This window comes from Sitophilus oryzae, unplaced genomic scaffold, assembly GCF_002938485.1.
Source record: "Sitophilus oryzae breed Bouriz unplaced genomic scaffold, Soryzae_2.0 scaffold_1198_pilon_pilon, whole genome shotgun sequence".
NCBI lineage: Eukaryota > Metazoa > Arthropoda > Insecta > Coleoptera > Curculionidae > Sitophilus > Sitophilus oryzae.
The window spans coordinates 499,322-511,367 of NW_022145835.1; the positions used below are offsets into that span (position 1 = coordinate 499,322).

The 12,046-nt window shown below is 32.5% G+C and overlaps 1 protein-coding gene across 1 annotated transcript in view; it reads right to left on the minus strand.

Annotated features, from left to right (window-relative positions):
- Positions 1-12,046, minus strand: part of LOC115891772 (facilitated trehalose transporter Tret1-like) — a 66,574-nt gene that overhangs the window by 11,657 nt on the left and 42,871 nt on the right. Inside the window, exon 2 of the mRNA XM_030912333.1 lies at positions 5,191-5,470. Coding sequence (XP_030768193.1) covers positions 5,191-5,470 — 280 coding nt within the window. The remainder of the gene's footprint in view (positions 1-5,190; positions 5,471-12,046) is intronic.

Here is a 12,046-nt window from a genome sequence, read left to right on the forward strand (position 1 = left end):
ATTATATTTCGTATCCTCGTCCAAATAGATATACACCCGTAGTATCATTATCATACTTTATCGAGCACAATTTATTCCCAATTACGTAAAGAATGCATTTTTTGTTAGCCATAGACCTTAGTCATCCGTACCCGACCGTCAGCCTTCTCATAACATTATTGTGCTTTATCGAGTAAACAGTATAGTTAGAAGTGAAAATAAAAATGCCGAAATATAGTAACAGGAAACGTACCTTAAGTGCTAGTGGTGATGAAAGTGAAAGGTTGGAAAGGGAAAGAAGACATCTCTTGAAAAAATTGTATTTTTTGGATCGAAAACGGCGTATAAGTACAGTAGTACTAGTGATGAGAACGAAAGCGAGTTCTAAATACTTTCGTAGTTACTGGCTATAAATGTTAAAGCCAAGTATAAAAGAGACAGTAGTACTAGTGATGAGAACGAAAGTGAGTTCTAAATACTTTTGTAGATACTGGCTATAAATGTTAAAGCCAAATATAAAAAGAGACATAACTGTTAAGTCTCAAATTGCATGTAATAGCTATAACTGTTAAAGCTATTTTTTGTCAACTGGGGGCGTAACAAGTAAGTAATTATATATTTTTAGAGATAGAAGAGGTAGTAGATTTACTTTAGTTAATTTACTAGCTTGGGTTAATCCACCCTGTGGATATAATTATATACACGTGGGTTACATTAACATGATCTGTATTTTCCGGCTGGAATTGGAAAATGGTGAGACAAGTATTATCATTCTGTCTAATATTTACTAGCTTGGGTTAATCCACCTTGTGGATGTAAACATATGCTCTTATACACATTGTAACCCAGCATAGTCCTTCACTTATGCACGCTAGTATGTCTCAGAAAACTATTAAAATGATCTAGATATCGGATGCTTTATTCTGTGGCTTTATTTGAAAAATCTGCTTTGCAGTTTTGATTAAATAAAAGCTTGTATTCAAACAGGTAACTATATATTATGTTATACCCGGCCACAAAACACCGAACGGAGTGCTTTTCTACAGCGGCAGGGTGACGCAACATTGTTGTTTGTTTACCATTTTCTAGAGTGTTTTTTGCTCACTTTTGATAAAATAATAACTTTTATTTTTTAGACAGGTCAAAACGAATCTGAATCTGTTTATTAATAAAACCCCAAAGCTAATTGTTTACAAAAATGAGTACCTAGGTGACCGCTATCGATTCTTAAACCAAGGCTTAAACTAAACATCTTGCTATGGGGACGGGGAACTGCTGAAGTTACACGAATGTACTTTTAGGCCCTTGTTTATATATTCTTATATACAAGGCTTAGGCTGAGTTTATAAAATATTTTAAACGCTTTCCAAAAATGTTTTTTTTTGCCTTTTATTAAAGGTACAGATTCAGATAGTGAGTTTATATTAGGATTTGTCTTAGAATTACATGTTATATAATTACATTACAAATTAAAAGATCTTTTGGTTGCAATATAGCATAAATTGGTTGAAAAAATTCATAAAAATTCATGGCCATAATAATTTACATTATTATGGCTTACAATAAACTTATATTTATTTAATTCCAATCGTCCTCGGAATCAAATCTAGAAAAAAAAAATCAATTAATTCAAATTCGAGAGAGAGAAAGATCTGTGTAGGAGTAGGACCTAAAATACGTGATACACTTGAAATTAGGTGGATGCTTATCTTTCTTATAATTAGTAACAGAAACGAAAGTCTAAAATATTTCTCCCATTCCCAGCAATTGCAGTATATTTTAGGGACCGAGGTTAAATCCGGTGGTCCAAATCATGTTTTCTCCAACAGAAAGTAAGAAATATATTTTTTGATAGACCTAAAAGCACGTTTTTAGGAAAAACAATGTCACCACTAGACCAAAAAATTACAAGGTTAGTGGAACTTTCCAAAGAAAATAACCAAGGTTGCAGTTGCCCTTAAAATCTGATAGATTTAGAGAAATCGTTATGTTAGGAGCATCCTACTGTACGAACCATTGTAAGGTTTTCTTTATTAAATTCACACTTGAATAGCAAAATTAAAAGAGTGGCGATTGGCCAAATAAGCGATGATATGCTTTTTAGTAAAGTTTTAGTGAAAAATGCGAAGAAGCCAAGAATCTTGAAAATACTAGCAGGCTCATCTCAGAAATCAAAACACTTAAAAATGAGTGCTTTGAGATCCAGGTGAAGGTCCACAGACAGAATAATGAGAAGATAAGAAGGGGAAAATTCCTAGAAGAGTCATTTTAAAAAGAACGAGGGAGGAACAAGAATTCCAAAGAAGGCAGAATATATTGGAGGAGACAATAATTCAGGTTAGAACTCAAAACAAATATGCTGGTATAATTGACTATTTACAGCCAATGGTTGAAAATAACACATAACAAACTTGTTTTAAGTTATTTAAAAGGTTATAATAAATATGGTTACGATTGCGATACCTTTTAGGTCCTAAACTAGTAGACCTAAACCTAAAATTTAAGACTAACCTTAACAATATAGTTATCCAGAAACTCTCATTGCAGAAAACTGGAATTTAAATTATACTTTTAAAATATAAATAATAATAATAATAATAGTAATAAAAAATAAGCTTTTTTTCTTGGAATTTGCACTATGCATATGTTTTTCAACACCCTGAACACCGGTAATAATTAACAACTGTTATCTTGACGATGTTCTTTTATTAGACAAACATTTAGCGGAATGTACTGGAAATATAAATTAAATAAAAAAAAAGAATAATAAATAAATAAATAAAAAAAAAGTATCTTCACGTCTACTCAAGAAATTTCATACTTAGATTTTATTTTAAATACAAAATTAATGGAAATGTATCCTACAGACACAAAGAAATGTAAGATTAAAAAGTTAGTGCTGAAATATTCCAGAAAATATAGATGGTATGTATCCATACTAACTATAAGATGGTTTGTTCGCAACTTACAAGCACTTTAATTTCTTTTTGTCCCGCAGATAAATACAGCTGGTTTTATAGATACTAAGAGATTTGAATGAGCTAAATACAAAGCCCTTGAGGAAAATAATGAAAATTATAACACGTTCTTTGTGCCAACAAGTTTTTTTTTTTTTTTTCTGAAGTTTACGGCTGGTGGCTCAGAAACACAGAATGTGCAGGTCAAAATTTCATGCCTCCTAAATATACTCTTACTTACTAGGTTATTGATGCATCAAAATCGGGTTAGGGTACCTATTGTAATTATTTAAACGCTAGAGGTTTTTGAGACCAAGAATATCATATACTAATAAAATGGGAGGTGTAAAATATTTGCACCTTAATTTTATCACTACTAAAATCTGGAAATGGTCGATTGTCCTTGACTTGTCCTTGAATTTATAAAAGATGGTGTCCACTGAAAATTTTTATTAGAATTGCTCACATAAAAGCTTGCTACTCTCCTAATTTTTGCAACTGGCCAGAGAGTTCAGACACTAAAAAATATAGCTGAAGTAGACGACTCTTCTATTAAGATTTATGTTTGCCAGCACTTTAGAAGTTTACCTAGAAAGAACTGAATCATTAAGAGGAGAAGAGAATTATCTTTTTCCTACTCAAAAAAAACAAGTGGCAAGTTCCCAGTCTATAGGTCGCTGGATCAACACAAAATTGTTTAGTACTCATAGTATTACATACGCGACGTCTTCAGCGGCCTACAGAAAGGGATTTAATATTGATCAAATAAAAGAATACCATAGGGTGGACCTCAAAATCAAAAGTATTTCAAACAATTTATAATCGTCCACTGAATAAAGGGAAAAAAAATAACTTTATAGAAACATGCAGGAAGCAAGTGCAGTCATTATAAACTGCTCTAGTAAGTTGCTCTTTATTGTGTTAATGTTAATAAGTATGTTTTATATTTTTCTAATTACTTATAATTCAAATTCAAATTCAAATAGTTTATTTACCTTTTTTTTAAATATTAATATACAAATTAAAAAAAAGCAAAAAATTAGATAAAAGGAACTGTGTGGCGCTTTTATAAAAAATAAAAACCGATACACAAAAACATTAAATGTTTCAAAATCAAAATCAAAAGTATTTCAAACAATATGTATAATGTATAGAGTGAGTCGTTATGGCAATCTACTAAGTCGGAGTGAGCAAAAATACGAAGTATTTATTACATAACTACTTAATCTGACGTTAGATTCCATGCGCTTGGGAAAATACTCGCCTTCTGTCTTTATTCAGTACATCTTATTTTACTAAGCGTGTTGGACCGTACTCTTCGTACACATGAAAACCGGCACCCAAGACCAAAAATGCCGATCCTTAGTATAATATGTACATATGTGTTATATACTACTACTATGTGTTATACTAATTTAGAATCATAATTATGTGATGCATATTATATTACATTAATTTTTGTTGCTATTTTGTTATATATTATAATAACATGTATGTAGGAGTAGATTATATATTTTGTTTTGTGGGTTTGACATATTATCTTTAAATATACGTTTATAGTTATGTTACTATAAATTGTATTAAATTAATCAAATGTTAAATGTCAAATAATTAAATGTCATACGATTATGTATATTTTACATCACCTGTTGGAAAAAATAGCAAAATATAAACTGCCACAAAAGAATTTCTTTCTTTCAACATCTACGGGTGTATATCTATTTGGACGAGGATACGAAATATAATTATAAGAACAAACGACTTACCTGTAGGAAGTTCGTTCTGAATTATATGAGTATCCTCGTCCAAATAGATAGGTCCCAACCCTACCGATACTAGCCCTCCCAAGAAATTCTTTTTTGATTTAAAAGCAAAATAATGTTATGACCACTAGCACTTAAGGTATGATCTAGACCACTAGCACTTAAGGTATGATAAGGTTAGATCACCACTAGCACTTAAGGTACGTTTCCTGTTACTATATTTCGGTATTTTTATTTTCACTTCTAACTATACTGTTTACTCGACAAAGCACAATAATGTTATGAGAAGGCTGACGGTCGGGTACGGATGACTAAGGTCTATGGCTAACAAAAAATGCATTCTTTACGTAATTGGGAATAAAATGTGCTCGATAAAGTATGATAATGATACTACGGGTGTATATCTATTTGGACGAGGATACTCATATAATTCAGAACGAACTTCCTACAGGTAAGTCGTTTGTTCTTATAATTATATTATATAACATTACCTAGCTATATACAAATAAATAACGTCGTCGGCGATTCCAATGAGAATCCAGGCTATCAGCGATATAATGGCAGCAAGTAAAATGGACCATTTTCTTCCCAATCTGTCCACACAATAAATAGTAACTGGAAGACCCGCTAGACCGCCAATCAGATAAATGGATTCTAACCAGGTGACGTCGCTGTGTGATATTTTGATGTGGCTATCCTCTTTTTCGAGGATCGGCATGAATGGGGCGGACCAACCATAGTGCATGCCATCGGAAATAGCTCCAATAGTACCTAGAAAAAAAGAACGAATATAGTAATAAGGTTGCATAATATCCTAATGGACAATCAATATTTCTTTACATAGAAATATGGATTTCTGCAAGTTTTATAAACGGAAAATTATACAGGGTGGGACAAATTGAATTCGGGAAACTTCTGCAGCATTTCTGCAGAAAAAAATAATAATTAAAAAGTTTGTATAAATTATATGTATGTCTTAAAATTCTTCGTTTTGGGATACAAGGTGTAGAAATGAGAAATTTAGGAACTTTTTATTTTTTTTAAATTAATCATAATTTTTTTTTCGAAAAAAATACGATAAAACAGTTTCTCTTGAACCTTTGGAACAGAGACATTTCTTTAATTAATTATTTCAGGCTAATAACTATCCAGTCAACATGTTTAATTAATGTCAATCATAACATGTATTGATTATTTCGATTATAAATATCTCGAGAAACATTACTCGTAGCGGTTTTTACCAAGAGACCTTTTTTACGTAAAAAACGGCGAAAACCAGTTAAAATAGGAGTCATATTGACATCAAAATCAAATTTCCCACATCAAAAAACTCCCACACACCAATTTTCATTCAAATATCGACCTTAGTTCAGAAATAATTTGGAAAAAATCGAAATAAAACTGAAATTTCTACACCTTGTATCTGCGAAATGAAGCATTTTAGGAAATAAATTTATACGAACATTTTTACATATTTTTATCTGTACTACCGAAGTTTTCCGAACACAATTCGGACTACACTGTATATTATTGCTCAGAAATACTAATAAAATGCTAGACTCACTCGAAAATGGTCGAAAATATCTGGAACAGTGCAAATGTAAATAAATATTTTTTAAAAATCTAAATAAACCATTACTACTGATAGGTACACATAAGAAAGTACAATAAAATTATGAAAATATAAATAAATATAAAGAGGTGCCCGGTGGCGTAGAGGTACAGCTCTTGTCTACCAATCTCAAGGTTGTGGGTTCGAATCCTACAGCCGGCATTTCATCATCCGACTATTTTTATTAAAATAAAATTAAATAAAAATAGTTTGGGTACCTAGGTCGACTCAGCCTTAAATGAGTACTTGGGATTCACAATCCTAAGGTAATATATATAATTAGCGTGTACCAGCGACTTCGTTCGCGTCGAATTAATCATTTGTAATGGTGATGATAAAGCAAAGCAAAAATTTCCATTAACATACAAACTGGATAAAATTTTCTCACATTTATGTCAGCATGAGAAAAAACAATATGGCGATATTATTATATAACTTGGTAATATTTGAGGGATAGTTTCATCTCGTTGGAATTTGACTTTCGAAAAATCCGTTTGCCAAAAATAAGCTTTTTACGTCAAGCAGTTTAAGCAGAATCGTGGTTAAGAAATTACACAACTTCTTGGAACACCCTGTATGATTTTTTTAAAAATTTCAAAATATGTAAAAGAACAAATAAATTATGCTTCGCCAAGCGTTTTCTCGAAAGACTAACCGTTTTTTAAATAACAAATATTGTAATATTTGAGGGATTTTTACCCTCTTGGAATTTGAAATTCGAGAAATCCCTCCTTATCGAACCTCTACACCCCACAGTCAATCCATTTGCCAAAAATCAAGCAGTCGTCAAGCAGTTTAAGCAGAATCGTGATTACTCAATGGTCATATTTTATGAAACACCCTTTATAAATTTATAAAAAATCTTAAAATATGTAAAACAACAAAATAAAATATACGTGTTTAAGAGTTTTTCCGAAAAACTCACCGGTTTTTAAATAAAAAATATTTTAATATTTGAGGGATAGTTTCACCCCCTTAGAATTCGAGTTTCGAAAAATCCCTTCTTATCGAACCTCTACACCCTAAAGTCAATCTGCTTTCCAAAAATCAGCTTTTTACGTCAAGCTCTTTAAGCAGGATCGTGATTAATCAATGACCATATTTTTCGAAACACCCTGTATACATTTTTAAAAATGTATACAGGGTGTATTTTAAAATATGTAAGGTATTTTAAAACATGCAGGTATTTTAAAATATGTAAAAAAACAAAATAAAATATACGTTTTTAAGCGTTTTTTCGGAAACTTTTTGGAGACCGTTTTTTAAATAAAAAGTATTGTAATATTTGAGGGGTGCTTTCACCCTCTTGGAAATGGAATTTCGAAAAATCCCTTCTTATCGAACATCTACACCCTAGAATCAACCTGTATGCCAAAATTGAGCTTTTTACGTTGAGTGGTTTGAGCAGGATCGTGATTAATCAGTGTGTCAGTCACTTAAGGATTTTATATATTAGTATAGATAGGCGGTTGAAGCGTAGTGCTAGCCACATTACCTTCCTTGTATACCGAACGGCTCTAGCACGGCAAGCTGTACCTTGCTACTCCCAAGGCGTTAAACGCTATATACTGGACCTATTATAATATTAAAATATAAGTAACAATAAATCTCTGAGCTTTCATACAAGGGTACAAATAAATATATAGTGGTTAAATTAATTTTTTAATTTACTATTTTTTTATAGTTGAAATGAAAAATCATATAATAACTGCAGTATTTGTTTTATATTTCTTGTTTGATTTGTAATTATTTACTTTAATGTATTATTAAGTACTATTGGTGTTCTCTCATTTAATTGTATTATTTTGTTTATATACAAGACAAACACGTGTGATGTGGGTGTTCTTAACAATTTTCGGATAGACTGACCACAGATTCATCAGAACGGGAATGGTCCTTGACAATCAACTAGAAAGACTAAAATTGATCAGGAAACAAACAACAAATAGAGTACACACCAACATACTAAAAGAAAGATCCAGTGAATATGAACAGCTGCTCAAAAGCAGGCTGCCTGAAGAAGAAACAAATACAGAACAGCTCATGGATGCTGTACTAACTTGTGCAAAAGAAATCGGAGGCCCACAGCGACATAATAAAGATAATAAACTGACTGGTGAGACGAAAGCACTTCTCAAGAAAAGAAGAGAAATGAAAACCAAGACCAACATACAGAGAATAATGTGGGGAATACACAGAATTATGTAAGACAATAAGAAAGAGGATTGCAGAAGACATCAATAGTTACAATGAAAAGCTTATACAATCTGCAATCGAACACGGAATAGCTATAATAAGAATGCTAAGAAATCCCTCATGATCGGAAAGGAGCTAATCGCATTAACACATAACAACATCAGAATAACAGACAAAAAAAAACAAAAATAATTAGCCTGATAAGAATATTCTACAGCAACCTGTATAAAGCACCAGAAGACATACATGAAGAAGAAAGACTGCCACTACCACAAGACGACGAGCGACGTCCCAGAAATACTCGTGGGAGAAGTAGAAAAGGCGCTTCAAGATATGAAAAATGGAAAAGCAACAGGGAGCGACGGAATAACAGCTGAAATACTTAAGTACACTGGTAGGAGAACTTGGAAAATACTAGCAAATATATCACCAGTTGTCTAAGGAGCAAAAATATACCGCAAGACTGGAATAGCGCCAACATAATTCTAATTTTAATAAGGAAGGCAGCAAAGGACACATCGGAAACTAAGCCTAAACTAAGCCTAAAATAATAGCCTACTACCAGTAACATACAAGATATTTACAAAAAAATAATGAACAATAAAATACAAAACAAGCTAGACGCTGCACAACCACGAGAGCAAGCAGGCTTTAAAAGCGGCTTCAGCACGTTTGATCACATACATACACTAACGTTTCGTCCTACGTGGGAGACAAAAGCGAGCGGGCGACGCGTGCGACAACAGAGGGCGATGAGCGCGACATAATTCAATTGCCTGCGATGCCACTTCAGTAGCGCGCATCTCCTTCCTAGGACAGCTTCGTAAGAAAACGTTGTTTGATAAATACGCGTCGCTCGCACCACCCGAATCGCGTGCTCTTGTCTCCCACGTAGGACGTCTCCCACGTAGGACGAAGCATAAGAGAAACAGCCGAACAAAATAATACAACCTTCCACTAGCCATAGTCTTTGTAGAAGGATTTCGACTCGATATAACAACACCTGGCAAGAAGAACAGACAACAGATGGACTACAACAATTACAGCATTTAACGAGGAATTAAGAGACCTAGAGGAAAGCCGAACCGAGATGGGACCATAATATTAGGAAATTAGCAGGGATAACTTATACCCGCATAGCCCACAATAGACAACAATGGTCCCAATTACAAAGAGACTATGTAAGGGAGCCTACACCATAATTGGAACTGATTGAATAAGCTGAAAATGATGATGATGATGATTTTTTTATATTTATGTTTATTATTTTTCATATTGCCCTTTCATCTACTGTACCTATATTCTTAAGCTAAGATTTTAAAGAAGCAAATGTAACAGCGAAATAAAATGTTTATTTGTACAAAAAAGCGTCGAATCACTTGTGTAGAAATAGATCCATTTTATTATGTTACTTCGCATTTATTGTTTTATTTATTAGAATTTTAAAATGATCCTGGTCCTAGACATGCCAGAGGCAGAGCACCAGTCTCGATCAACTCAAAATATGATCTTCATGAAACTCTTCGACCACCACTAGCACCATCACCATTAACACTATCTCATAGGTCTGTTGACTGGGACCAAAAGCAAGGGCAACCATGTCATTATTGTAAAAATTAGGAAAAAATGTTAGTGCCTTCTTCAAAGGCAAATATCTCCAAAAAAAAATAAAGCAAATGAGATGAACTAAAAACCGAACTATCGAGAAAAAAATATAACAAGTTGATCAAATTATTTTTAAATTTCTTGCTGTCTTAACATATTCCACAGGCTGTTTCAAACTTTAACGAAAATATCAACATTTTGTTTTCCCTCGTATAATTGACTGATTGAACTTTCTTTTTTGATTTAGCAAGGGATACTAAAAAGTCAAATAATCTAGCTATATACTGCTTAAAAAATCATTTGTCTAGATTTTTATCAAAGTTTATATGGTTATAGACAGAAAACACTTGGTGTTAAAAAAAAATGATATTTATAATGGAATATTTATTAACAAAGAAATTATTAATTTATTAAGAGGAAAACATAATAATACACTTTATGTAAATAATATTATGTACAGAAAAAATATATTTGTACTTTTTATACACAGTGTGTACCTAAAAGTTCGATTTTTCATTATTGAGTTACTGAAAAAAGTTTGTGTAGAATTGCATGAGCATAACCAATACAAAAAAAAATAATTTTGACATATGACATACGATAATCTGCCACGGTAGCAAAGTAAAAATTCTCTTTACATATGGAAAAAGGTGGAATAGGTTACGAAATATCGAAAAAAGTGAAATAGTTGTTCAGAATGTGATGTAGAGTGCTTTCATTTTAATTTGTCATTGTTGTTTATGTAATGTAAGAGTTTATATTTTTAAGTATTTTGTAGCATTTATAAAGTTGTGATTATCAAATATAAAAATATATAAAAAAGACTAAACGAGCTCATCGAACACAATATTCATTCTAAAAAGGTTTTTGACAAATATGATGGTTAAAATTATATATATTTTACAAGATTTTCAAGAATATAATATCGTCCCATTGCTGCCAAAAGTCACTAACTTACTTTTTATTATGTATTATGTATGGTTTATTACTTCCGAGAAAAACGCGTCTAAAGATGAATTGCATTGCATAAAGTTGTTGTTAGTAACTATTCGGTATTAAAATAGAGCATAAATAGCCAGAAATCGTAGTTAATTGCTTTTTCAATCGATTCTCGGCTTCAAAATATAGTTAAGTGATTGAATTTCTGAATAATTTGGTTATTCTTCAGGTCGGCCAAGAACGGTAAACTAATAGGATTGCTCATCCTCATAAGACGTACGTTCGCCTCTTCCCGCGCTTCAGCTAACAGTTGTGACGTCATTGTAGTCCTTGTCAAAGCCTTCGTGGCCTTGTCATGATAGTGTGTATTATTAGTTGCCTATGGTAAACTTATAAAAATAACAGCTGAGAAATTTTGAGTTAATTATTTTGTCAATTTTAAATGTGAAAAAGGTGTCTTTAAAGTTTTTAGAGCTATAGAGTGTACCTTATAGTTTCTGCGCAACTGTACCATCTCGCTAGCGTGTTCTTCTCAATGATTCCTGACTGCAGCTTGCTTTGCAGTTCTGTTGTGTACTCTTTTATTGCCCCAATTCATTCCAGCATTCCAATATTATATAAAGCTCTTCTTTAATCTTTGGATGAATTGCCGCTGAACTTTATCTTCATCTGCTAAGCTGTCATCATCATCATCATCATCATTCTCAGCTTATTCAACCATTTCCAATTATGGTGTAGCCTCCCTCACATGTTTAGATACTCTCTTTGTAGTTGGGCCCATTGTTGTCTATTGCTGGCTATGAGGGGCCCAAGTTATCCCTGCTTATGTCCTAATATCATGTTCCAATCTCAGGTTCGGTCTTCTTCTAGGTGTCTTAATTCCTCGCGGATACCATGCTGTAATTTTTGTGGTTTATCTGTTGTCTATCGTTCTTGCCAGATATTCCCTCCCTTGCTACTTGAGGGATATGATTCTGTGGATGACATGTATTACC